The 27,420-nt window shown below is 44.2% G+C and overlaps 1 protein-coding gene across 1 annotated transcript in view; it reads left to right on the top strand.

The window, feature by feature from the left end:
• Window positions 1-26,193, top strand: part of LOC124777156 (hexamerin-like) — a 38,425-nt gene extending 12,232 nt beyond the window's left edge. The window contains exons 2-11 of the mRNA XM_047252458.1: window positions 16,838-17,030; window positions 18,840-18,973; window positions 19,061-19,219; window positions 19,979-20,156; window positions 22,965-23,272; window positions 23,369-23,527; window positions 23,613-23,777; window positions 23,867-23,995; window positions 24,084-24,399; window positions 25,679-26,193. Of these exons, the coding sequence (XP_047108414.1) occupies window positions 16,838-17,030; window positions 18,840-18,973; window positions 19,061-19,219; window positions 19,979-20,156; window positions 22,965-23,272; window positions 23,369-23,527; window positions 23,613-23,777; window positions 23,867-23,995; window positions 24,084-24,399; window positions 25,679-26,076 (2,139 nt within the window). The 3' untranslated portion in view covers window positions 26,077-26,193. The remainder of the gene's footprint in view (window positions 1-16,837; window positions 17,031-18,839; window positions 18,974-19,060; window positions 19,220-19,978; window positions 20,157-22,964; window positions 23,273-23,368; window positions 23,528-23,612; window positions 23,778-23,866; window positions 23,996-24,083; window positions 24,400-25,678) is intronic.
• The last annotated feature ends 1,227 nt before the right edge of the window (window positions 26,194-27,420 follow it).

The following is a 27,420-nucleotide window of genomic DNA, read 5'->3' as shown; positions in this document are numbered from 1 at the left end:
CAATTCTGGCTGAAGAAATTCTTGTAACATGTTCAGGTAAACACCATCGATGACGGCAGACTCGATGAAAAAGAATGGACCAATGATGCAATTGTGCATCACTCCGCACCAGAAACTGACCTTGAGACTCTTTCCACTTCACTTGTAAGATGAGGACCATGCAAATCCTATGTACTAACGTTATAACCAATCAGTTTGCGGGATACATGACATGTTGCCTCATCGGACAAACAAATCTTTTCCAAAAAGTCATTGTTTGCATCAGTGTTGCCTAACATAGCCACCGGAAACTGTGCTGATGTTTGTCTGTAGGCTTTAACACTAGCAATACCAACGCATTATCGGCAACAAGTAATACCAATGGGGAGAGGGGGGCGGGGATACCATGTGCCCACCGCCAAAAAAAGCTAAAAACAAGATACAAATTCCGTTAAGTGTGTTCATCTTTTATTAACAACGCAATTTTAAAATGGTTATTGATGTATAAGTAGAGTGCTAAATCTGAAAATATCTTTTAGCACAAACTTATTAATACGAACGTATTTTCCGTAATGTTTATTCCAAGTGGAGAGGTGCTTTAGGACCACAACAATTTTTTTTTAATTCAAATTGTGTTAATATTGGCGTTGATTTTTATTCACAACATACTTTTGAAAGTTATGTACGTATGTAAGAGGGGCCATGAACCTGAAAATATGAATATGACATTTGTTGCGAAAAGTCGCATTTATAACTAAAACTCAAATTTTTGGATTAAGTTTCACTGACAAATCTAAAACTGTTACATAATCTGATATAACGAATAATTAAAAACATTTTTTTTTAATTTTGAAACATAAAGTACCAGACTAGATTACGATTTTTTCAAAATGTAGGTACACAGTTCCCCCCCCCCCCCTTGCCCACCCCCCCCTCCACCCCTCCTCCACGATATTGCGAGGGTTAATGTGGGAAGCAGCTGCACCTTGTAGGGATATAGCCATAGCGTTTTGTGCAACATATTGTGCACTGTTGACCATCTAATTCCCACACGCACCACTTTTTTCGGACTCCTTGCTAACGCCTGCCGTACCTTGTCCACATTGGCGTCTGAAACAGATGAGCGAACCGCCCACATTTTCCATAAACGACGTATACCAAGCCTGTATGGTTGGTCGGTTAGTATCGGATGTCGTCTGTTTGAACTACGTCACACAATAAGCTTTCTCCTGTGGCGTCCACATTTTATCAGGTTTTTAAGTTCAGACCGAGTGACGTGTGCAGTGGCTAACACGCTGGACTCGGATTCGGGAGGACGACGGTTCAAACGCTCGTCCTGCCATCCTGATTTAGGTTTTCCGTGATTTCCGTAAATCGCTTCAGGCAAAATGCCGGGATTGTCCCTTTGAGCCGGCACGGTCGACTTCCTTCCCCATCCTGCGCTAATCTGATGGGACAGATGACGCCACTGCTTGGTCTCCCTCCCCCAAAGCAACCAATCAACCAAGATCAGTTTTGCGTCACGTGGAAGGCAAGGAAACTTTTTGGGTTATCTTATCACATACTGAAAACCATTTGTTAATATCTAGCGTAGGTTTAAGATTGTTAGAGTTGTTGCACAGATAATTTATGAACAGCCTGTAGTTTCGCCACGGTGGTCGTAGCGGTCGGTCACGTGGTATTCACGTACGTGCGCTGCAGCCAATGTTTACAAGTTACCCGCTATTTGTGTCGTCTTCGCGTAGCGTCTGTTACAGAGCTGCATTATACGGAGAGTCTTTACACTCTTTTATGTCGAACAACAGCAACCTACCTACGGAAGAACACTGTGAAACTGGAATTCGCCAAGGACAACGAGAGGCCGAATGCTCTCGAAATTCAAAACTGGCTAACTACCTGCATGAACTAACAAGATATCGAGCGCACAGCGTGCAATTTAATACTAACGAGTCAGTCTACTATTTCAGACTTTGCTCTGAACTGGGCCGAGTAATCCTTTAGTGTTCTGGTGACTTAAGAGTCTATTTTAACAACAGGCTATATCACTAAGTTTATCGTTAGTCGAGTCGAAGGCCACTTGACAAATGTATCTGTCTTAAACATTTTCAGGGAAGTTCTAAACACATCAATAAGTTTCAAACTGCAGACTTGTGGAAGCGTTCGTACAACTCGGAACGAGACCTGAGCGGATTTTTTTCGTTCCCTTTCCCAAGTAAGACCTATCAAAATGGAAGTTCAAAAACTGATCACGTTCACAGTGAGTTTGAATGACAATCAGGCATACGTTACAAACATGTAGTAGTACCCAGCATGCTTCATGTGTAATGAAACAGACTACGTTAAACAGTGCTGTCACAGACGAATATTCCGTCTTCAACTCAACGTAACCAAACGTAAAATTTTATTTCCTGATCTCGGAGTAGGAATACACGGAGAACAGTTAGCAAACGGTGCCACTTAGGATGAAAGTCATTCAGTTTCTGTTAATGGTCTCAAGGCGGTAGGTAACTGGCCTGAACACAGTAGTGATGTCCAAAATATTTTAAACGAATGTGCATGTACGCTTTTAGGCGCATATGAAAATAGTCAGAATGATATACGAGTGTTGCCCAGAAAGTAATGCACGACATTTTTTTTCTCAGCCGAAAACAGTGCTACGAATGCGAAACGTTACATATGTGTTATTTGAAGTCTCCTAAGTGAGCGCGCCAAGTTTCCGACACTTCCGACAGGTAGCGTAGCTGCAGAACAGTTTCAAAATGGTGTCTGTAGGCGATGTACGTTACAAGCAACGTGCCATCATTTAATTTATCATTGCAGAGGAAGAAACTTGGGAAATATTCACAAACGCTTGTGCAAAGTCTATGGAGCATCTGCAGTCGACAGAAGTACAGTTAGTCGCCGAGCACGGAGGGCGAGGTCATCAGAAGGCGGTTCGGCGGAACTCAACGATTTGCTGCGGTAGGAGAGACCATCCACGGCTGTCACACCTGAAGGCGATGAGGCGGTGATTCATACAGCATAGCACTGGCTCCTCCACCATGACAAGGATTGGTGCCAACAGGGCATACGCGCTCTTGTTTCGCGCTGGAGAAAGACCATATAACGCGATGGAGATTACGTGGAAAAATAGGGTGTGTAGATACAACGCCATTTTTTCGTGTGTGTAATTCTCATTATGTTCAAGAAACAATTGTTGAAGAAAAAAAACTATGGTGCATTACTTTCTGGGCAACCCTCTTACCAATGCGGAATACTGAAGCATTATACAACTCTCAGCAACATGTTAGTAGCGTGGCTGGATATAATAGCACAAGCAATGTACAAGGGGGCACCCAAAAGCGAGAATTATTTTTTAAAAGCTATATAGTTTCAAATTGTTTACAAAGAAACCTTATCCTCTTCAGAAGACCCTCCATTACAACTAATACTTTTACCCTAAAAGTGCTTCCAATGTTCGAAACATTTTTTTGTAGTCATCTTTAGAAAGGGCTGACAGTTCCTTCTCCGTTTGCTTTTCTTGACTTCTTCAACGTTGTCAAACTGCTGTCCTTTCATGGCCCTTTTCATGCGTGGAAATAAGAAAAATTCGCACGGAGCCAGGTCACGCGAGTAAGGTACGTTGTGCATCGGAACCATGACACTTTTAGCCAAAAACTGTCTAACAGAAGTGGCTGTTTGAGCAAGTACATTGTTGTGACGGAAGAACCAGTCTTCTGTGTGCCACGAATTGGGTCTTTTTTGATGAACACTGTTGCACAATCTTCTTAAAACTTACAAATAAGAGGTCTGGTTGACGGTCTGACCTAGGAAACAAACTCTGAATGAACAACGCCCTTGGCAAATCAGCGTTGTTTTGATGTTTGATTTGACTTAACGACATTTTTTTGGACGGAGTGACTATGGTGTCTTTCATTGCCTTTATCTGTTGGTTCCTTTCTGAGTCGTAGCCATAGCACCGTGACTCATTACTAGTAGTGACCTTTGACAGAAAATCTCGATCAGTTTTAAGCTGTTGTTTCAGAGTGGGACATGTTTCAACTCAACGTTCCTTTTGATAGAGCCCAAGGAACAAACTTAGCAGCAACCCTTTTCATTCCCAAATCATCAGTTAAAATTCGCTGAACAAGAACTCCAACTTATCTCTGACAGTCAATCATTTGTCTGTAAACGGTCTGTGAGCACAAGCTCACGGATCTTTTCAATATTTTCGTCGATGCGGGCAGTTGATGGACATCCAGAATGAGGTTTGTGATCAATCGACATGCTACTATTTTCAAATGGAGAAAACCATACGTACACTTGAGTTTTACCCATAGCGTCATCTTGGTAAGCTGGTTTCAACATGTAACCAGTTTTGGCAGCATTTTTGCCGGTTGGAAAGCAAAATTTCACAGCAGCACGTTGTTCTCTTGAATTGTTGTTGTTGTCGTCTTCAGTCCTGAGACTGGTTTGATGCAGCTCTCCATGCTACTCTATCCTGTGCCAGCTTCTTCATCTCCCAGTACCTACTGCAACCTACATCCTTCTGAATCTGCTTAGTGTATTCATCTCTTGGTCTCCCTCTCCGATTTTTACCCTCCACGCTGCCCTCCAATACTAAATTAGTGATCCCTTGATGCCTCCGAACATGTCCTACCAACCGATCCTATTTAATTTACCCAAGAGGACGCTATCAGCATTTAATCATACAGTAAAGCTGCATGCCCTCGGGAAAAATTACGGCCGTAGTTTCCCCTTGCTTTCAGCCGTTCGCTGTACCAGCACAGAAAGGCCGTTTTGGTTATTGTTACAAGGCCAGATCAGTCAATCATCCAGACTGTTGCCCTTGCAACTACTGAAAAGGCTGCTGCCCCTCTTCAGGAACCACACGTTTGTCTGGCCTCTCAACAGATACCTCTCCGTTGTGGTTGCACCTACGGTACAGCTATCTGTATCGCTGAGACACGCAAGCCTCCCCACCAACGGCAAGGTCCATGGTTCATGGGGGGAGGTCTCTTAAATTATCCATCATGAAAAACGAAACAGGAATAGGCCGCGTGGTTCTAGGCGCTACAGTCTGGAGCTGAGCGAGCGTTACGGTCGCAGGCTCGAATCCGTGTTCAGGCATGGATGTGTGTGATGTCCTTAAGTTAGTTAGGTTTAATTAGTTATAAGTTCTAGGCGACTGATGACCTCAGAAGTTAGGTCGCATAGTGCTCAGAGCCATTTGAACTATTTTGAAACAAGAACAAAACAGTGGTAGCAAAAACAATTACTGCAGATGAACAGAACAAGCCAGGTTCGACAACACAATCGGCACTGAACTGGCAAAGAGTTGTGATATATAGGCCTAGCGGCAGAATTGCTTACTAGACAAGCCCAAAAAGGAAAAAAAAATGGTTCAAAGGGCTCTGAGCACTATGTGAACTGCCTCGTAGAGACACCAGACGGTAAATGAGATGAAGTGACATTAAAATCACGTGTGGACAGTATACAATAATCATCTCGGAAAAGTCCGTTGTAGAGTTCGTTCAGGATTAAGTTATGGGCGATCAGTCGTACATCCAATAGAACCACGTGCGGGTTCACTTTCTGAAACAATAGAACGATAACAGACAGACATAGGTGAGCTTAAAAATTTTCGCAACCCTTCAGGCTGGCTGGTACAGCAACCGCATAAATATTACAGGGTGTTTCAAAAAGGACTTCACAACTTGGAAAATCCATATAAATAAATACATAGTACCTGCAGAGGTGATTGTAGTGTAGGGAAATATATCAAGATCCTTCTCGTGTGGTTTTCTAGTGCCGAATCGCTCCATAAGGAGCCCGAGCGGCAGCTGCGTTAAAGATGGCTGCCTTCACTGGACCCGAGTGTGCTAGCGTAATTTCCGTACCAAGTACGCTAAATATCCTCCTAGTAGGCCTACAATTTATAAGTGTCATAAGTGTTCAGTAGAAACGGGGTGCTCGTTAAGACATGGGAAATCATCACGTCGCCCAAGCACATCTGACGACGACGTTGAGCGAGTGAGACAACGTTTTGTCAACAGCCCTACAAAAACGAGTCGGCGTGCATCTCGCAAACTGCAAATCCCACATACGACTGTATGATGTGTGTTGAGAAACCATTTGCATTTGAAACCGTACATATTGACGATCGTACAAGCAACAAAAGACACTGATAAAATTGCTCGCAAGAACTTATGTGTGGATATGTTAAATCTATTGCATGAGGATGAACATTTCTTGGGCAAAATCATTTTTTGTGACGTGTCGACTTTTCACTTAAGTGGTAAGGTTAACACACATAACTGTTGGATTTGGGGCAGTGAAAATCCACATTAAATATAGCGACGTGTTTGTGATAGCCCTGAACTGAACGTTTTTTATGTATTGAACAACAGCAAAGTGTACTGCTCCCTTTTTTCCGTGAGAGAACCAGCAACGGGATAGTGTACCTGGATATGTTACAACAAAGTTTTATATCACTGATCGATGAGGATGACCAAGAACGAAATGTTTACTTCATTCAAGTTGGTCCACCACCCCACTACCTGGCGGACGTCCGGGTTTTCTCAGTGACCGCTTTCAAGGTCAGTGGATTGGCCGTGATGCTCCAAAAGCATGACCCCCACGTTCCGCAGACCTGACACCACACGACTTTTCTTTATATAGAGATTCAGCAAGGATATCATGTTTGTACCACCCGCCGGCTTCTCTGTCTGACCTTAGAGCAAGAATTAACGCCGCCATTGAGCAAATTACACCTGCAATGCTACAGCGAGTTTGGGAAGAAATTGACTTCCGCCGGCCGCGGTGGTCTAGCTGTTCTAGGCGCTCGGTCCGGAACCGCGCGACTGCTACGGTCGCAGGTTCGAATCCTGCCTCGGGCATGGATGTGTGTGATGTCCTTAGGTTAGTTAGGTTTAAGTAGTTCTAAGTTCTAGGGGACTGATGACCACAGGTATTAAGTCCCATAGTGCTCAGAGCCATTTTGAATTGACTTTCGATGGGATGTGTGCATGCTAACCAACGGATGCAACATACATTATCTTTAGCTTAAGGTAAGAAAACTTGATGTCTTTCCCTACAAAATAACATTAAATCCAGCTCTTTGTCTTCTTTTAATAAATTTATATGAATTTTTAAAGCTGTAAATCCCTTTTGAAACACCCTGTATTTTGAAGAAAGGCAGTCTTGGTTGCGAAAATTATTGTTTAATGACACATTCTACGTGATGTTCGCCTAAAAAGGCGAAACGCGTCACTAAACAATAATTTTGGCAAATTTTTTTATTTTCTTCAAAATAAAAAAAACAACCTAGTCTGCTGTTTCTCAAAAGCGTAGGAGGTAAATTTGTGCAAAAAAGACTAAGTTTGCTGGTTTTGAAAAATGTATGAGGAAAATTTCTGCGAGTAGAAACGAAGACGGACAGAATGATTTAAACAAAGAGCCTTCGATACCTCCAATACTGACCAAGGGCAAAGTGAGGTGGATTATATAACAACTGTAGACAGACGAGCTGTCCTAAGCGGCGGGACATGGATATCTGCTACGAATTCTGCAAAACACGCAGGCCCCGTCTGGCCGTGAGTTGAGGCACGCTGACCTTCAGACCGTTCGTTATCATCAGTTCTCTGAACTGCCGATCCCGCCACTGCAGCCGGCTACACACGTTCGTAAAGTCCACGACTTTTCCCGTGGTTTCCACGTACAGCGCCTTTTAGTTGCCACTCGTATAATGAAATAATGGATAAATGCTCACATCGAAAAGCTTATACAACTGTAACGAAAAACATCTTACTTATGGAAACTGACACATGAACACATTACAAGAAGAAAAATTAAAAAAAAAAAAACAAAGTGTACAAGGAGATGATTAAAACATTTCTACACAGTATTCCAATTGTGGGCCAAAGTGGAACAAAGTATAAGCTACAAATTCTGAAATGAAGTTTCAGAAAAGATATTCTTCGTTTGCGTTGACATATTGTCCGTAACTCCTATACGGTTCTTGAAGGTTTTTTAAATCAATCTTTGCAACTACAAGGAAGTGCGTATTTTTGTCAGCAAATGCGTTTCGTTTCACTGAAGTAAATCATCATCAGCGGTCTGCAATGTAACATATTCACAATTTCGCTTGCTATCTAGATTTAAGAACAGTTCGTTCCAAAAGACGTTGATTTTACTTGTGTTTTTTATGTTCAAAGTTTAGTTCAGATGGCTCTAAGCACTATGGAACTTTTAATATCTGAGGTCATCAGTCCCCTAGACTTAGAACTACTTAAACCTAACTAACCTAAGGACGTCACACACAGCCATGACGGAGGCAGGATTCGAACCTGCAACCGTAGCAGCAGCGCGGCCCCGAGATTGCTCGCATCGCGAAACGCGACTTTCCTGCACTTTTTTGAGGCGTTCCCTCATTTGGAACTGTTGTTTTCCATCTTGTGTGAAACACGTCATGTTTCTCATCAGTTACTGTACTTTAGAAAGCAGATGGAGTTCCCTGATGTGAGCGAAAATCGAATATTAAAATATTGTAAGTAAAAACCAACATCTTTTCTAACGAACTGCTTTTAGATCTAGAAAGCAAGCCAAATTTAATTACATATCACTAAAGGCCACTGACCACGTTTTATAGCAATAAAACGAAATGCATATCTTCTTGTAGTTGTCAAGACACATATCAAATACGATAACTGTGGCCGGCCACTGTGGCCCAGTAGTTCCAGGGGCTTCAGTCTGTAACCGCGCTGCTGCTACTGTCGCAGGTTCGAATCCTGCTTCGGGCAAGGATTTGTGTGATGTCCCTAGGTTAGTTAGGTTTAAGTAATTCTAAGTCTAGGAGACTAATGGCCTCAGATGTTGAGACCCACAGTGCTTGGAGCCATTTGATTTGAACCATAACAGTCTTAGGTCCATCATTTTCAGGTGTTACGAATTAATATACCTAGAATCAAGAGTGCCCTATTCCTATCACATCAAACCCTGAAGATTCTCAAGGAATGTTCACTATTCCGAATCAAATCCATATGTCTCGAATATAACCTTTCGGCAATCCATTTTTAAACCTTTTTCACGCGATGATTGTAAACCATACAAATCACAGGCGAATGCCAGCGTTTGCTTTCTAATATCGCCCACACTAACTTCCTGTCGACCATATAAACTATTTTTAAAAGCGAAAAATGTAGTACAATAAATGCCCAGAAACTGCCTCACAATTACTACGGAACGGAGAAACGGAGACATTGTTAGATGGGAGTAATCAAAGGCCATGGTGGACGACATGAAACACAGTACACATCTAACAGAGATGGAGTGGTGCACTAATAACCAAAAATGGTACAGATTTGACAAGGTGAGAAAGCAGGATAACAGACATAAATAATGTATGTATTTGACACAGGTCGGCCTCCCAACATAGAGGTCGACATCGGACGAATAGTAAGGAATATGCCCTCCTCGGCTATTAATGGACATTTTGCACCTTTTGTCGATACTGGCAACCAACTGTTGAGGAGTCTATGGAGACAGTGTCCCGTTCCTCTCTCAAACCTGTTTTCAGTTCTTCCACGGTTCGACGGGAGGGAGTTCGTTGAGAAACACGTCTGCCAAGAGTATCCCAAGTTTGCTCTCTGCAGTTTAGCTCCGAAGGGTACCCATGTCATTCAACACGCTCGATATCTTCACTTTCCAGTGTGTCCGACACCTCAGTGGTCCTATGTGGGCAGGCATCGTCATACGTAAAGAGAAGCTCGGCTCCTACCACACCCCTAAAGAGACGGACATGTTACAGAACAATCTCCCTGCAATACCACTGTCCTTTAAGTTACGCAGTGCAAAGACAGGCAGTAATGTTCGGCAACTGAGTGTAATTCCTTCCACACCATGACGCCCAGGCCATGCCGATGACTTTATGAACATTCTGTATTGTGTAACGTGTTCCCCCCTCTCTCCACACAACCTGGTGGCCAGAACCACTTGCTACAGTGAAGCGGAATTCGTCGGAGAAGTCAGTCCGGACCGCTACTGCCGACCCCAACCCAACCAACATTCTCCCTACACCAACGAACTCTTTCTTGACGATGGTGCTGTTGAAGTTGGATGCATTTAACAGGCTCCCGAGCTTACAGACCAGACTGATTTAATCGCCGGGCAAAGGTTCTGGCAGAAACACGTGTACAATTAGCGGTTGCAAGGTCTGCAGCGATTTGCCTAGGAGTGAGATTGTTCCTTTTCTCAGTTAGAGCTACGAATCGATCATCTTGCGTTGTGTTGGTCCATCAGTGACCACCAGCATGCTTTGGCATAGCATTTCCACCTTCAGCGGTCCTTTACTAATCGTGGGATGACACATTTGGACGCACACTTTACTACGCCAACAGTAGTGACACGTTGACCTCCTCCGAGGTGTCTCGAATACGATCATAAATACTCGTATGGAGCCTTGCAGACCGGTTGCCGTACCAAACAGAATCTTGTACTAATCGATTTCACAAAACCTTCGTCGAACATCGTATTGCATGAACGGTCGAAAGCATTCAGAACGCCCGGGCACAGGTTTCGCTGTACTTACCACGTCCCGCCCTCTAGATTTACTTTTACTATCATTGGTCGGGTTTATCCGCAATTCAGTTACATTGTTGTTTATTTTGGTAGTACTGTCGTTTTACGTCGATGACGCAAGCTTTGTTTATTTGTTGTTATATCTTTGCAATTTTCAAGCTGCTAGGTTAGTTTCATTAGCTCTGCCTTGCTGTTAATCATGGCTGCTCCGCAATTTGCACCAAAGAAGAGCAACGTTCAACGATCCGTTCTTTGTGGTCGGAAGGCATATCAGGGCCGAAATTCATGGATACTTTCGATACAATACGGAAACAGTGATTTGCCATAACGGAGTGTCTACGAATGGATAGAAATATTCCGAAATGGTCGCACAAGTGTTACGCACGATGAAGGAGCCGGACGACCGTTTACCGACACAAACGAAGAAACCACTGAGCGTTCACGTGAAATGATTCTATTGGACAGACGATTAACTACTGACGAAGTGGCACATCTTCTGTAAATTAGTCACGGTTCTGCCTACGAAATCATCTACAACAGACTTGGGCTTCATAAAGTTTGTGCAAGATGGGTCCCAAAACAAATCACACAGTTGCATAAAACAAACTCAATTCGACATCTGCAAAAAACATTTGGATCGCTACGGTAACGAAGGGGACAACTTCTTAGACAGGTTCATTACTGGTGACGGAACATGCATCCACCATTACGAGCCGGAGAGTAAACGGCAGAGTATGGAATGGAAACATCCAAATTCGCCGTGCAAGAAAAAGTTCAAGACCCACAGTCAGCAGGAAAACTGATGCTTACAGTTTTTTGGGACGCGCAAGGTCCAGTACTGGAACATTTTGTGGAAAGGAGTACAACAATAAACAGTGTACGTTACAGTGAGATGCTTACTGCCAGGCTAAAGCCTGCAATTCGAAGCAAACGTCGAGGATTGCTGTCAAAAAGTGTTGTGTTGTTGCGCGACAATGCCCGTCCGCATATTGCTGCCCACACTGCTGAAACGCTTCACAAACTCAAATTTTAGGTACTGGATCATCCTTCATGTAGTCCCGATCTTGCCCCTTCTGACTATCACTTGTTTGAGCCACTCAAACAGGCATTACGGAGCCGTCGATTTGCCTCCGACAAAGCACTCAAGGAAGCGGTGCATACCTGGTTCGTAGCTCAACCAAGAACCTTCTTTTATGAGAGCATCAGGAAGCTTCTCCTGCGATGGACGAAGTGCGTTGAAACGCAAGGAGACTATGTCGAAAAATGATGCTATTGTAAGTTTCCTATTTGATTACAATAAAACTTTATAACTACTTTGCGGATAATAATTGACTTACCCTCGCATAACCAAGCGGAAATATAGGAAAACACAGGCGAAGCCTTATCTGAATACAAAATTCTGGCTTATTTCAAGAAAAAAACTTACACTGATTTGCCATAATATTATGACCACTGCACTCCGCGACGTTGGATGCCATCAGGTGCCGTTGCGGGCAGGTGACGCGGAAACCAAAGTACTTAAGCGGAGCAGACACTGACGGGGGATAACCCTAGCGAACATATGGGCTGCAAATGGGAAAAATCCATTGACATAAGAGACTTTGACAAAGGACAGTTTATTATTACGCTGAGCCTGTGAACGAGTGAAGCTGATCGAATGTTCACGTGCTCCTGTTCTGAGCATCTATGAAAAGAGATAGAATGACAGTGAAACTACCACTAGGCGACAAATGGTTGGATGGCCATGGCTCTTCACAGAATGTGGGGTTCGGAGGCTTGCCTGCTCTGCAGAGTAGGATAGATGGTGATCTGCGGTATCTCTGCTGAAAAAGCGCAGTGCTGGTACACGCACAAGTGTTTCGGAGCACACCGTCCATCGTACATTGTTGAACATGGAGCTCCGCAGCAGACCACCCCTATGCGTTCACATGCTGACGCAACATCGGCAGTTACATATGCAGTGGGCACGGGAACATCGGTGCTCGAGCGTCGATCAATTAACGTGTCGGCTCTTCGGGTGAATCACATTTTTGCTACATTAGGTCGATGGTCTGGCGATATACGATCTGACTTTCGGAAAAGCATCATCCACACAATTCCGAAGACGGCAAGAGCTGACAAGTGCGAGAATTATCGCACAATCAGCTTAACAGCTCATGCATCGAAGCTGCTTACAAGAATAATACACAGAAGAATGGAAAAGAAAATTGAGAATGCGCTAGGTGACGATCAGTTTGGCTTTAGGAAAAGTAAAGGGACGGGAGAGGCAATTCTGACGTTACGGGTAATAATGGAAGCAAGGCTAAAGAAAAATCAAGACACTTTCATAGGATTCGTCGACCTGGAAAAAGCGTTCGACAATATAAAATGGTGCAAGCTGTTCGAGATTCTGAAAAAAGTAGGGGTAAGCTATAGGGAGAGACGGGTCATATACAATATGTACAACAAGCAAGAGGGAATTATAAGAGTGGACGATCAGGAACGAAGTGCTCGTATTAAGAAGGGTGTAAGACAAGGCTGTAGCCTTTCGCCCCTACTCTTCAATCTGTACATCGAGGAAGCAATGATGGAAGTAAAACAAAGGTTCAGGAGTGGAATTAAAATACAAGGTGAAAGGATATCAATGATACGATTCGCTGATGACATTGCTATACTGAGTGAAAGTGAAGAAGAATTAAATGATCTGCTGAACGGAATGAACAGTCTAATGAGTACACAGTATGGTTTGAGAGTAAATCGGAGAAAGGCGAAGGTAACGAGAAGTAGTAGAAATGAGAACAGCGAGAAACTTAACATCAGGATTGATGGTCACGAAGTCAATGAAGTTAAGGAATTCTGCTACCTAGGCAGTAAAATAACCAATGACGGACGGAGCAAGGAGGACATCAAAAGCAGACTCGCTATGGCAAAAAAGGCATTTCTGGCCAAAAGAAGTCTACTAATATCAAATACCGGCCTTAATTTGAGGAAGAAATTTCTGAGGATGTACGTCTGAAGTACAGCATTGTATGGTAGTGAAACTTGGACCGTGGGAAAACCGGAACAGAAGAGGATCGAAGCATTTGAGATGTGGTGCTATAGACGAATGTTGAAAATTAGGTGGACTGATAAGGTAAGGAATGAGAATCGGAGAGGAAAGGAATATGTGGAAAACACTGATAAGGAGAAGGGACAGGATGATAGGACATCTGCTAAGACATGAGGGAATGACTTCCATGGTACTAGAGGGAGCTGTAGAGGTCAAAAACTGTAGAGGAAGCCAGAGATTGGAATAGGTCAAGCAAATAATTGAGGACGTAGGTTGCAAGTGCTACTCTGAGATGAAGAGGTTAGGACAGCAAAAGGAATTCGTGACGGGCCGCATCAAACCAGTCAGTAGACTGACGACCAAAAAAAAAGGTCGTCTCCGTGAACCCAGTTATCGAGGTGAACGGCGGCTCGAAAAGTGCAGCGCGCCACAGACGCAGGTTGAAGGGAGAAATATAATGCAAAGGGAGACACTCTCCTGCACTTGCATGCGACCTGTGGTAGTAATCGAAGATACGCTGACAACTGAGCACCACCTGCAACCGTTCATGAGTGATGTCTTCCGCGACGGCTATGTCATGTCAGCAGTACAGTTGTTCATGTCCCGGAGCCAGAACGGCGCTACAGTGGTTTGAGGAGCATTATAGTGAACTCACGTTGGTGTCTGGGTGACCAAATTCGCCCGACGTAAATCCCATGCCGGGCGCCATCGCATCGTATGCAAATCAGCAGCCTGTTATTTAAGCGAATTACCGGGTGATCAAAAAGTCAGTATAAATTTGAAAACTTAATAAACCACGGAATAATGTAGATAGAGAGGTAAAAATTGACACACGTGCTTGGAACGACATGGGTTTTTATTAAAAAAAAAAAAAAAAAAAAAAAAGTTCGACAAATGGCGCTGGACAGCAAATCGTCAGTGACTGCGCATGACAATCGTGTTACAGAATCTCATCATCCCCATCATGGCTGATAAACACCTGCTGGAACGTACGATGTTTATGCAGGATGGCGCTCCACCCCATATTGCTAGACGCGTGAAAGATCTCAGGCGCGCGTCGTTTGGTGATGATCATGTGCGCAGCCGCCACTTTCGTCGTGCTTGGCCTCCCAGGTCCCCAGACCTCAGTCCGTGCGATTATTGGCTTTGGGGTTACCTGAAGTCGCAAGTGTATCGTGATCGACCGACATCTCTTGGGATGCTGAAAGACAACATCCGACGCCAATGCCTCACCATAACTCCAGACATGCTTTACAGGGCTGTTCACAACATTATTCCTCGACTACCGCTATTGTTGAGGAATGATGGTGGACATATTGAGCATTTCCTGTAAAGAACATCACCTTTGCTTTGTGTTACTTTGTCATGCTAATTCAAATGGTTCAAATGGCTCTGAGCACTATGGGACTTAACTTCTAAGGTCATCAGTCCCGTAGAACTTAGAACTACTTAGCTAACCTAAGAACATCACACACATACATGCCCGAGGCAGGATTCGAACCTGCGACCGTAGCGGTCGCGCGGTTCCAGACTGTAGCTTCTAGAACCGCTCGGCCACCCCGGCTGGCTGGTATGCTAATTATTGCTATTCTGATCAGATGAAGCGCCATCTGTCAGACATTTTTTTAACTTTTTTTCGGTTCTAATAAAACCCCGTGTCATTCCAAGCATGTGTGTCAATTTGTACCTCTCTATCTACATTATTCCGTGATATATTCAGTTTTCAAATTTATACCGACTTTTTGATCACGCGGTATATCTAATGCCAGATACCTCCACAAAACTACCACCAAACCGTCGGATCCCTGATACGCACAATCAATTATATATTTCGTTCCAAAGATGGACAGACAAGGTATTAAGCAGGTGCTCATAATGTTTTGGCTTATAGTGTATTGCGCAAACGTGTCCTCTACCATGTTGCTCTAACAGTCACAGACACATGAACGAAGCAAGAACCAGGTCAGAGAGATAGGAGAGACGTCAGATAACATCAGTTGATTCGACTTAAACAATTCCATCCCCCCCCTCCCCCCCCCCCCCCACACCCCGGCCACATCACGACTATCCTGTTGCGGCTACCTAGCAAACATGTTTACAAACCACTGTAGCAGGGGTATGGTACGTTTCCCGGCATGCTTTCCTATTCAAAATATTATGTACTCATTCACGTTTGTCGGCCGGAGTGGCCACGCGGTTATAGGCGCTACAGTCTGGAACAGCGTGACCGCTACGGTTGCAGGTTCGAATCCTACCTCGGGCATGGATGTGTGTGATGTCCTTATGTTAGTTAGGTTTAAGTAGTTCTAAGGGACTGATGAATTCAGAAGCTAAGTCCCATAGTGCTCAGAGCCATTAGAATCATTCACGTTTGTAACGGGTATTTCCGAACGCGTGAAGGAGACATATTACACAATCATTATTACATAAAACGTGTTCTTGAGCAAATTTCGAAACTCGCGAGACAAACGTGCCCTGCTCTCCTCTCGTCTTCCCTCGCCGTCAACTTCCCGCGAAGAGGAGGGCCATGGTTGTCACTCTGCCGCACAATGTTGTATGCTTCGGAGTTCAGCGGCTGCAGTGAGTCGGACCGAGCGACAAACTGGTCAGCGCGAAAGTATTTTCAGATCATAACTGCCTACTATCAAAATTGCAGCCAAAATTTTCGCGAGGGGTCGATTTTTAGTGCCGATATTTTACGATAGTCCTTTCTTCTCCTTAAAAATTGTTGAGAGTAAGCAAATCTACGAAGAGCAAAAATAGCTGAGCTTAATTGTTTGAGCAGTTGAGTAATATTCTTTTTACAGTTGTAATTTTCATCGACATGTTCACATAAACTTTTAAAGCAGTCTGCCTTGTTGTCACACTCATGTCCAAGTGCTGCATCTTTAGACAGTATGATTTTATTTGTTGTAAAAACAGAATATAGAGCGTTTGCTCAAAATTAAGAGTCACTACATTTTTAGAGAATCACTCAAGAATTCTTTGAAAACCGTCATTAACAATGTCTTATGTATTATGATAATTATTATAACACTAGAATTGAATGCAAAGAGAAACAATTCTGCTTGTCTTTGCGTCAGGATTCTACTGTAACACCGTTAAAGTCTGTGAGATAGGAACTGGATGATCGTGTTGGTATTTTAACCCCGCACCTCTGTGTAGCCAGTCTGTGCCCTGACCACTGGGCTACCAAAAGCGATAGCAGGGGGCAGGGAACTGTAATGTCGGTTGTTACATAAGCCGCATCTCCGGGAGTTTTACCGTTTGCAGGTCGCGGGGTCGCTGCCTCCCCCACCAAGTGCGCAGATACGCCAGCTAATCGCACACCTCATCCGCTATAAGAAGCCCGCCAGCCGGCACACAATTCGTACATCCTCTGCGAGCAACATGAGGACTGCGACCGTTGTCGTCCTGTCACTGTTGGCAGCCCTTGCGGCCGCCGCGGTTGTACCGCACAGCGAGGGTAAGTCAGTCGCTCTTTCTACCACTGTTATTTGTTCTCAATGATTTTAACCATGACAGCCGAATTCTGGGAAGCCAGAAGTCGGTAGAACTCAGTTGATGTCAGTCCGCTAATACTCTTGAGCCCAGATGGTGCCAACATTGGCGAGCTAAAATACAGTAGCCATGTGTACTGCAGGCGTTACGAGGCGCCAAACCTGTCAGCACATGCATAATGTCAGCACTGCGCGATTGTAGCGCGGGTTATTCCCCCGCACTGCCTGTCCAACCTCGGCTTCAAACGTGCTGGAAATCAGTGGGTGGAGCTTGCTTTCTCCGTTCCCCACTTCGCCCTACGAATTCTTTCGGGTCGTTGTGAGCGGACTATACTTTCGCCATACGTCGTCACTCTGCTACTTGTTCACAGCCTCTACGTAAGTGGTGAACCGACACTTGCGTAAGCGGTAGAGAGTTTAGTACTACGCAGATGTAGGTACTGGTTGACTCAATTTGGCGAAAATCAATCCTTCATGGCCGGTTTTGCATTACGTGTTATAGAGAGGTTTCCTGGTGCTATTCTGAGTTCGAAAAAGAGGCGGGCATAATATTACTTCGTGCCACACATGAATCGCAAAGGACCACTACGAGAAAAAGAGAGCATAGCCAAGACGGACGGTATTGACGACGGCCCCTGAAGTACCCTGCGCCACATACACACGCAGTAGGTAGCTTGCAGAGAACGCATGTAGACGAATACTGGACCTCTCAGTGTGAGGAACAGGGCGGTATGGCAAGCTACATCCGCATCTACATGTCTAGTCTCAGTCCACACTGAAGAGCCGCGCAGAGGGTTGTTTTGAACCATTCCACTCTCTAACAGCGCTTGGAAAAAATTAACATCTAAATCTTTCCGTAGGTGATCTGATTTCTCTCATTTTATTACGATGATCATATCTCCCTACACAAGGTAGTCAGCAATAATCTATTTTCGCCTTCATAAGAAAAAATGAAAAGAGCGTATGTCATAGTTAGCCGAAAGGCGCCATCCGGGGAGGTTCGGCCGCCAACTGCAAGTCTTATTGCAGTTGACACCAAGTTGGGTGACTGGTCTGCCGACGATGAGAATGAAATGACGATTAGGACAACACAACACCCAGTCTACGAGCGGAGAAAATCCCCATCCTCGACGGGAATAGAACCCGGGCCCGTTGCATGGGAGGCAGGCATATTGCCACAAAGATAAGCAAGCGGACGCGTTCAGAGGAGAAAGTGTTGCTAATATTTCGTGAAACGAAAGCGAAAAACACTTCGTGCTAATGATTGCCAGTCCAGCTCTCGTATTATATACGTGACAAATTCGCCTCTGTTTCGGGATACTAAAAAACGAGCTGTCCTTCTTTAGTTTTTTCGTTGAGACACCTGTGAACTTTGCATCCAGCAAACCTCGTATGCGTATTGGTATAAACGGAACTACGCTGTTCTGCAAGTGCCTATGTAAGCAGATAGGAATCGAAATGATGAATAAAAATGCATTAAGGCTCAAATGGCTCTGAGCACTATGGGACTTAACATCTATGGTCACCAGTCCCCTAGAACTTAGAACTACTTAAACCTAACTAACCTAAGGACAGCACACAACACCCAGCCATCACGAGGCAGAGAAAATCCCTGACCCTGCCGGGAATCGAACCCGGGAACCCGGGCGTGGGAAGCGAGAACGCTACCGCATGACCACGAGATGCGGGCAAAATGCATTAAGGAAAGAGAAAATTTCCTGTATGTTGGAGTGACGTTCCTATTGTATCTAATGTTTTGTTTATTGTTATTCCAGCCGGTAAGGAACTTCTGGAGAAACAGAACAAGATTTTGGCGCTCTTCTACCACGTACAGCAGCCATCACTCATCAAAGAAGAACAGGAAATTGCAAAGACCTACAAACCTATTGAACACGTCGACAGCTACCAGGTATAAATACGTGACGTTACAAACCAGGATCCGATTTCTTGGACGGCCAGACAACTGTAGCGAACATCCGTTTTTTTATCTTTACAGTTCAAGGAGAAGGTCGAAGTTTTCTGGAAGTACTACGTCGACGTTGGCTTCCTGCCCAAAGGGGAAGTGTTCTCCATCTACTACCAGAAGCACTACTACCAGGCCCGGGCATTGTTTGAGCTGTTCTACTACGCCAAGGACTTTGAGACGTTCATCAAGGTACGAGCGCTTCGACACAAAATACTACTCAGTTATGATTTTTTCATTTTGCTTGAACCAGCAAGTTATTAGCAAACATTCCTCTTAATTTTTGATCATACCTATGTATCTGCAAATAATGACATACCTTCAATTTTTTTTCGTTGGCAATTTTTTCTTTGGCTTATTTCCGTAACACCGACGTGAAGCAGCTTATCGAATAATATCCGTTCACCACTATGTCCAACTTTAATAAGTGGGCGCACATTTAAGGCATGTTCAGCACACAATATGTACAATGTCCTCCATCTGGTGCTCCAACATAGGCAGTCCTCATAAAGATGCCAAACATCTGGGACGTTCACCCAAACCAAATTCCACAGATCTCAAAGTTCTTAATGAATCCAGAGCAAACGAAGTATCTTCTGTTAGCATTGGGAGGAAGTGCATACATAATTTTTTACAACTGAGACATGAAAATTGTCATTGGCAAATCTGTCCTAAATCCGCCTACTCCCCATCAAACTGCATGAAACTCACAAATAATCCGCAGAAATTAGAGCTCCGCGTTCCTGAGCAAGACTCATCTATATTCCAGGCAAGGGTTACATCGTTATGAAGGAATGCGCAGTGTGAAGTCAGATTATACACGAAGGTACTGGTCAAATTGTGTCTTCATCTAAATTGTCACCCGTGTCTGGACACTAGGAAGTAATGCGTAGCTAGCACTGCATCTCCCCGAAACATTCCTCTGTATAACGAGTGTCCTTTTGATTCCAGACGGCCATTTGGGCGCGGGAACACCTGAACGAGGCACTGTTCGTCTACTCACTGACTGTCGCTGTGCTGCATCGCGAGGATACCAAGGACGTCACCCTGCCAGCTCCGTACGAGATCTACCCGCAACTCTTCGTCAATGCAGAGGTCATCCAGAAGGCATATGACGCCCAGCTACAAGGTGTGTACAAACAAACTACGCGCACGTGTCATTTCCGGAGCCACCACCAACTGTGCAAAGTAAATCGACAACCAGATTAACTATAAGAAAAATATTTTCTATACAACAATCGTTGTTACCCACTTCATCAATGGCTGAATGTCAGAAGGATTCTTAATGTGTACTGTGTCTAAGAATCGAACTTAAATACTTATCCACTAGTTTGTTGAGCACATATCCGCCCGTATAGGACTCATGTAGTTGTTGTCCTTGTCATCGTGGTGGTGGTCTTCCATGCGATGACAGGAATGATGCAGCTCTCCACCCTACTCTGTCCTCTGCAAACCTCTCCATTTCTGCAGAACTACTGCAACCTACATCCATACAAACCTTGGTCTCACTCAACAATTTTTACTTCTCCCCACTCCCCTCCCTAACATTCCCCACCACCTATCAACTGCTTCACTCTTTATATCTAGTTCTGGCCAAAAATATCATTTCTCCCATATTCGATCTGTCAATCTAATAATCGGCATTCTCTTCTTGTGCGAACTCTTTACAGTCCACAGTACACACCAGTAAAAATCCACGGCCAAGAGAAATACGTTTCAGAAATGATTCTCTCGTTGTTTTTGTCAGTATTTTCTATGCTTCATGCTTCGCGCATCATCAACTACTTTTCAGCCCAGATAGCACAAATCATCTACTTACTTTTAGTGTCTCCTTTCGTTATGTAGATTCCTCAACATCTACTGCTGTAACTGACCACATACCATTACCGTTGTTTTATTTTTTTTTCTTCGTCTAATAAGTTCGTTTCAAGACACTATCCATTCCAAGCCAGTTGACGTGTCATACAAAATTTGTACGTTAACAGTATACCTCACAACTTTCGTCTCTTCTTTCTGAATTTTAATTCCCTTTCCATATTTCTCTTTGATGTTATTCACAACATGATCAATACATCCACTGAACTCCTCCTGCGCCCACGTGAACTACAAGTACCCTTTCGGCCTCACTTCTCTCTCAACCACTGTTATACTACCAAATAGCGCTGCAGATCGTTATTGCTTCATGTGCAGCGAAGCCCCTTGTAGCTCAAATAGACTTTTAAGTGGATGTGATCGCGTAATCACGTTGTTGTATAAATCAAAGTTTCGCCCCCAGCTGCAAACGACCCTCATGGTGATGTAAATGTAATGATGTAAATGTAATACTAATGAAGTGGCCAATACGTTGCTCTGTATAGTAACAAAATCGCATGGTCACGTATTCGGAGAATTTATGTTGTTTTATGTGGGGTGACATAAAATTGCCTAAAATAATTGCCCCCGTTTACATGAAACTATTGAAGTCATGGTTCCTTCATAACAAAAAGTACTTCAGCTAAACGTACACCGGGTGGTTATAATTAAAGTCTGCATCACACAGTGGTCCTCTGTGCCTTTTAACAGTTGTATGGTAGTGAAACTTAGTGCACATTGTGATGCGTTAATGAGGAAACTATTTTTGCAGGATAATTATTAGTTCCAACTTTCGCCACCAGGTGCGAATCTGCCGCTGTGAATGCAAGAAAGACGTTTAGCAATGTTTCTTGTAACGGCTTACGAATGAGACGTTGGCATAACATCTACATCTACATCTACATGGATACTCTGTAACGCACATTTAACTGCTTGGCGAAGAGTTCATCGATCCACCTTCACAATTATCTAGTATCCCGATCTCGTATAGCGCGCGGATAAGATCGAACACCTATATTTTCCATACGATCTCTGAATTCATTATTTTATCTTGGTGATCATTTCTCCCTATGTAGGTCGGTGTCAACAAAATATTTTCGCATTCGGAGGAGAAAGTTTGTGATTGGAATTTCGTGAGAAGATTCCGTCGCAACGAATAACGCCTTTTTTTTAAGCTGTCCAGCCCAAACCCTGTATCATTTCAGCGACGCCGTCTCCCCTATTTCGCCATAATACAAAACGTGCTGCCCTTCTTTGAACTTTTTCGATGTACTCCGTCAGTCCTATCTGGTAAGGATCCCACACCGCGCAGCAGTATTCTAAAAGATGGCGGTCGAGCGTAGTGTAGGTAGTCTCCTTGCTAGATCTGTTACATTTTCTAAGTGTCCTGCCAATAAAAGGCAGTCTTTGGTTAGCCTTCCCCACTACATTTTCTATGTGTTCCTTCCAATTTAAGTTGTTCGTAATTGTAATTCCTAGGTCTCTAGTTGAATTTACGACCATTATATTAGACTGATTTACCGTGTAACCGAACGAATATCGTTTAGCACTCATGTGAATGACCTTACACTTTTTGTTATTTAGGGTCAACTGCCAATCTTCGCATCGTTCAGATATCTTTTATAAATCGTTTTGCAATTTGTTTTGATCTTCTGATGACTTTATTAGTCGATAAATGACAGCGTCATCTGCAAACAACCTACGACGGCTGCTCAGATTGTCTCCCAAAACGTTTATATAGATAAGTAACAACAAAGGAGCTATAACACTACCTTGGGGAACGCCAAACAACTGAGATAGGCATAATGTTGATTTTATTATCAACAGCTGCCTACACAATTTGTTCAACAGGAGCACCGAAAAAGTCGCCGAGGTATTGTACAGCACCAGATTTGCACTAGGTGGCCGAAATTGGAACTAAGCTTTCTTTCAGCGTTCAGAAATAACGTGTTAGCATATGTACCAAATTTCGGTGCCATACGACAATTACAACCCACAATGGACATCAACAAGTAGCTGCACTTTAATTATAACAACACGTTACATCACACAATCGCTAATCAAAACTACGTGTTCCGTTCTGCAGGTCAAGTCAGCTCTAAGGAGGCTCCTTACATATTCTACTCCAACCACAGCGGCTACCCCGTGCCGAGCAACCCCGAGCAGCTGGTTTCCTACTTTACCGAAGACGTCGGCCTCAACTCCTTCTACGCATACCTGAGCTACAAGTACCCCTTCTGGCTGAACCCTGCCAACTACAGCCTTCCCGAGTACAAGTACCGCGGCGAGAGCTTCTTCTTCGTCCTGCAGCAGCTCCTGGCTCGCTACTACCTGGAGAGGCTGTCCAACCACTTGCCTGACGTCAAGGCCATCGACTACAACCACCCTGTGCTGGTACGTCCCATTTCGGCACCTGTATCACTTTCCTGCAACGACAGTGGAGAATCCACCTTCCGAACGACGACACTAAATTGTGTATTACGTTTGCAGGTCGGCTACTACCCTGAGCTGAGGCTGCAGAACGGACTCGAAGCCCCAGCGCGCCCAGAGGGAGTCTTCCCCCGCAACGTCGACATTCTGTACGTGGAAGAGATCAAGAACTACGAGAGGAGGATCCGCGACGGAATCGACTACGGCTACCTGTCAGGCGTAAGTGTGTTCTCGCAGATTTGTCTCTAATACGATTTTATACGAAATGCGTCCATCATTACTGCTTATGTTTCTAAAACAACAGTACAACTACGAGAAGTACAACCTGAGAGAGAAGGACCTCACCAACATCCTTGGAAACATCGTCGAGGGCAACTACGAGAACATCAACTGGGAGTACTACGGCGCATACTTCAGGAACCTCATCTCCCTCTTCGGCCACATTGTCGACCCTGTTCACCGATACGGAGTATGTCCACATGATGTCTACTCTCTCTGACGTTACACTGGTCTTATTTGTATTTGGATGCGGGGGTACATTACTTACTTCCGTTTTAGGTTCCTGCTAGCGTCCTTGAACTACCAGAAACCCAGCTGAGGGACCCACTCTTCTACAGGATCGCGAAGCGCGTTCTTTCCATCTTCTACCACTACAAGAACCTTCTGAAGCCTTACACTCACGAGGAGGTAAGTAATGAAACCTCTGATATAAAAATATACCGTTTCTCGTAGAGTACTACATGAGTCGTGAACTAAACTGAATCTTGTATTTCAGCTGCTCCTGCCAGGCGTAACCGTTGAAGATATCACCTTCGACAAACTCGTCACATACTTCGACAGCTTCGACTTTGACATCAGCAACGCTCTGACCTTCTCCAAGCCTGAAGACGGTGAAAAGTTCAAATTTGTGGCTCGCCAGGGTCGCCTGAACCACAAGCCGTTCTTCTACCACATCAAGGTTAAGAGCGACAAGGAAGTCGACTCCGTCGTCCGTGTCTTCATTGGTCCCAAGTACGACGTCCTCGGCCGCGAACTCAGCCTGGAGGAGAGGAAGCAGTACTACGTTCTCCTGGACATCTTCAACCAGAAGCGTAAGTGATGACTGGAATAAATCTTACTAGCAACTGAATCCGTATTCCTTTTAAGCAGATCTACGAAAGATAGAGCCAGATTAGGCGAGATTGTTGTCGATGGCATACCAGTCGCCCATGTCAGCTTCGACGCATACTGTTATGAACATGTGGCATGTGACTTCATAATGTGCAAACAGAGGGATAACAGAGCACTGACATTATACAGGGTTTAATGGGTCTAAAGGTAGATATTTCTGTTAGTAACCGAGGTCGGCACCTGAACAATATTAGATCGGTATTTACATCATTTGCTGACACGTAATTATAGCTATTAACTAACTGCATGTTTTTAGGTTGGTTAGTATCTTCAATCACGTGTGGCAAGAGCAAGGTAGTAATGCTTATTTTTCCCTGGGCAGCAAGTCATGTGTTGAAGGGTGGATGCATTGGCACAAAACGTTTAGTCTATACTGACAGTTGAAGTCTACTTAGGGGGGCAGTTACGATCATGCAGAAAACATCAGGTCGTAAAGTTTGTGATGTGTTTGTAGGCGGACAGTTCGACACAGGGAGAGAAAAAAAAACAATACACAGATTTTTGTGTGTATTAATCCGCCACACTTCAAAATACCTGCACTTATACGGGTTACACTCTGTATAATATATGAAATGTTGGGTATGACACTTTGTATATTATTTTTTTGGAATGTAGGTTTGTGGTGGTATATTCATCTATAGTATATCCCAAGGTCTACGTGATGCTGTAACGTGACAGTTTGGTTGTGAGTTATCACAGTATCACAGTCAACGAATGTGAAAACAAATTCTTCGAGGAACTTACCTAGTGATCTGTAGAGTGGCCAAAGATCTAGGTTGGCATGAAATGTGACATTTTTGGTTCTTAGATGTCAAAATTAATCCGAATGCTTCAGCTAGTCCCACTTTCTTCCCTAAATACCGAGAAAAAACACGAAAGGTTTGATCCTTACGTCATTACACTCTGCAGCAATGGGCATCCAGTCCAGTTTCCTGCCCAGTGGGGCCAACACATTAATATTTACTCTTAGACGATGCATATTCTTGACTGGATCGCTATGTGAAGAGATCTGTAGTCGATTCCTGGCTGGCTAGGAGATTTCTCTGATCAGGGTCCATTGTCCTTGTGTTCATATCCTAGTAACTGACATTCCGTTATTGAGATGGCTGAATAGTTCCCTCCCCAAAGCCAATAACATGAAGCTTGCCCTATTAGAATCAGTTGATAACTGGTGCTGACAGTACCCTTCGCCTTTTGCAGTGTCCGTTGGTGAGAACGACATCAAGCGCAGCTCCCGAGACTTCTCGCTGTACGGCAAGGAGGCGCCGAGCTACTCTGACCTGCACCAGTCGACCCTCGCCGCCATCAAGGGCGAGAGCAAGTTCTTCCTGGACGAGTTCCGCTCGCACTTCGGCTTCCCCCAGCGACTGGCGCTGCCCCGCGGGACCCGCAGTGGGCTGCCACTCAGCGTCTTCGCCATCGTCACCCCTGCCGTCTCACAGGAGAAGCACCCCATCCTGGAGCACGGCGACAACCACCCTGCCGGATTCCCGTTCGACAGGCGCGTCGTCGAGTTCGAGTTCGACGTGCCCAACGCGCACTTCGACGAGACGTTCGTCGTGCACCGCCGCGAGGAGGACATCAACACCACCGCCTGAACTGGCAGAGTTCCTCGAGCATCTCCATCAGACTGACCTACTTGCTCATCGACTATCACTCGCTCTTTTACATGCCTTTTTTACTTTTTCGCAAAAAATAAAAATTTTAACCTAAAACACTATGTCTATGCTCTTTTACGTTCTCACTCAATTACCAAGGAGAAGAATGTACTGTGTGATAACTGTAAGTTGGCCAATTGGATGAATGGACGGAGGGCAACAGAGGAAGTACACCCAGAACCAATATTGGGTGAAAAGCCGTGGCTATCGCCTGCAGGATAGGACGTTAACCAGTGGTTTATGCGTCCACGAGAGCAGAAATCATGCACAGAGCTAAAAATCGCTAGACATTTTTCGTAATTAAAACTGACATCGTCTTACATATAATCATGTAAATTAATATACTCATCACAAGAAAATAAAGCCGTATCAAATGGAGTGGAGTACAGAACTGTAATACAACAAACAAAAAGGGGTACCTCACAGAAGAGTGTTCTTTGGATACCGGCGGCTGCATCCAAAGGCAAATGACTATCAGCCGATTCAGGTGATGGGTGTTGGTCGCCCAGCAGAGAGTTAAGAATCCATATAGAAGGGAACATCTTTCAATTAATGTAGTCAATAATCAGTCTCTAATCATAGAAGAAACCATCCAAAAGCCTCCCCTGTGGCATCCACCTACCTATAGCTGCTTTGTTAACCTCACTAAATAATAGAATACTATGGACAGACACTTGGGTAAGTTTTTCTTCTTGCCTATGGCTCAAATTAGAAGTATATTCGCTGGTGGGACGATATCCAAAAACGTCTCAATTAACACAAAGCAAGAGACTGAGAATGTGTACCCCTTCGAAGAAAAATTACAAAAATGCTAATTACCTACTCTTTCTACAAATTGTCTGAATATCTAGATTCAAGGACTGAAAAGCTCTGCTAGGTCAAGGGCAAGTATCAGTCTTCGTTGTAAAACTGCGTGATGATAATGTGCTGTATATAGGACTCATTATTCGCAGATGTAGGTAAATTTTCTCTGTGCAAAATACTTATCTAAGTAAATTTTAAACTAATAATAGCAGATAAAAAGCAGATATCTACTATAACTGAGGACACAGCAGCTTTCTTTGTGACTGGCTTGATAAAAGTCGTCTGGTGTAAGACTAAATAGCACCGGGGAACACAGTGACTCTTTATTATTAGCACATTACAGGTCACCGGGCGAGTTGGCGCAGTTGTTAGCACACTGGACTCACATTCGGCTTAACGACGGTTCAAACCCGAGTCTGGACATCCTGCTCTAGATTTTCCATGATTTCTCTAAGTTGCTTGAGGCAAATGCCAGGATGG

The sequence above is a fragment of the Schistocerca piceifrons genome, chromosome 2 (assembly GCF_021461385.2).
Source record: "Schistocerca piceifrons isolate TAMUIC-IGC-003096 chromosome 2, iqSchPice1.1, whole genome shotgun sequence".
NCBI lineage: Eukaryota > Metazoa > Arthropoda > Insecta > Orthoptera > Acrididae > Schistocerca > Schistocerca piceifrons.
The sequence above is the reverse complement of the archived record's forward strand: the minus strand, read 5'-3'. Positions and strand labels throughout refer to the sequence as shown.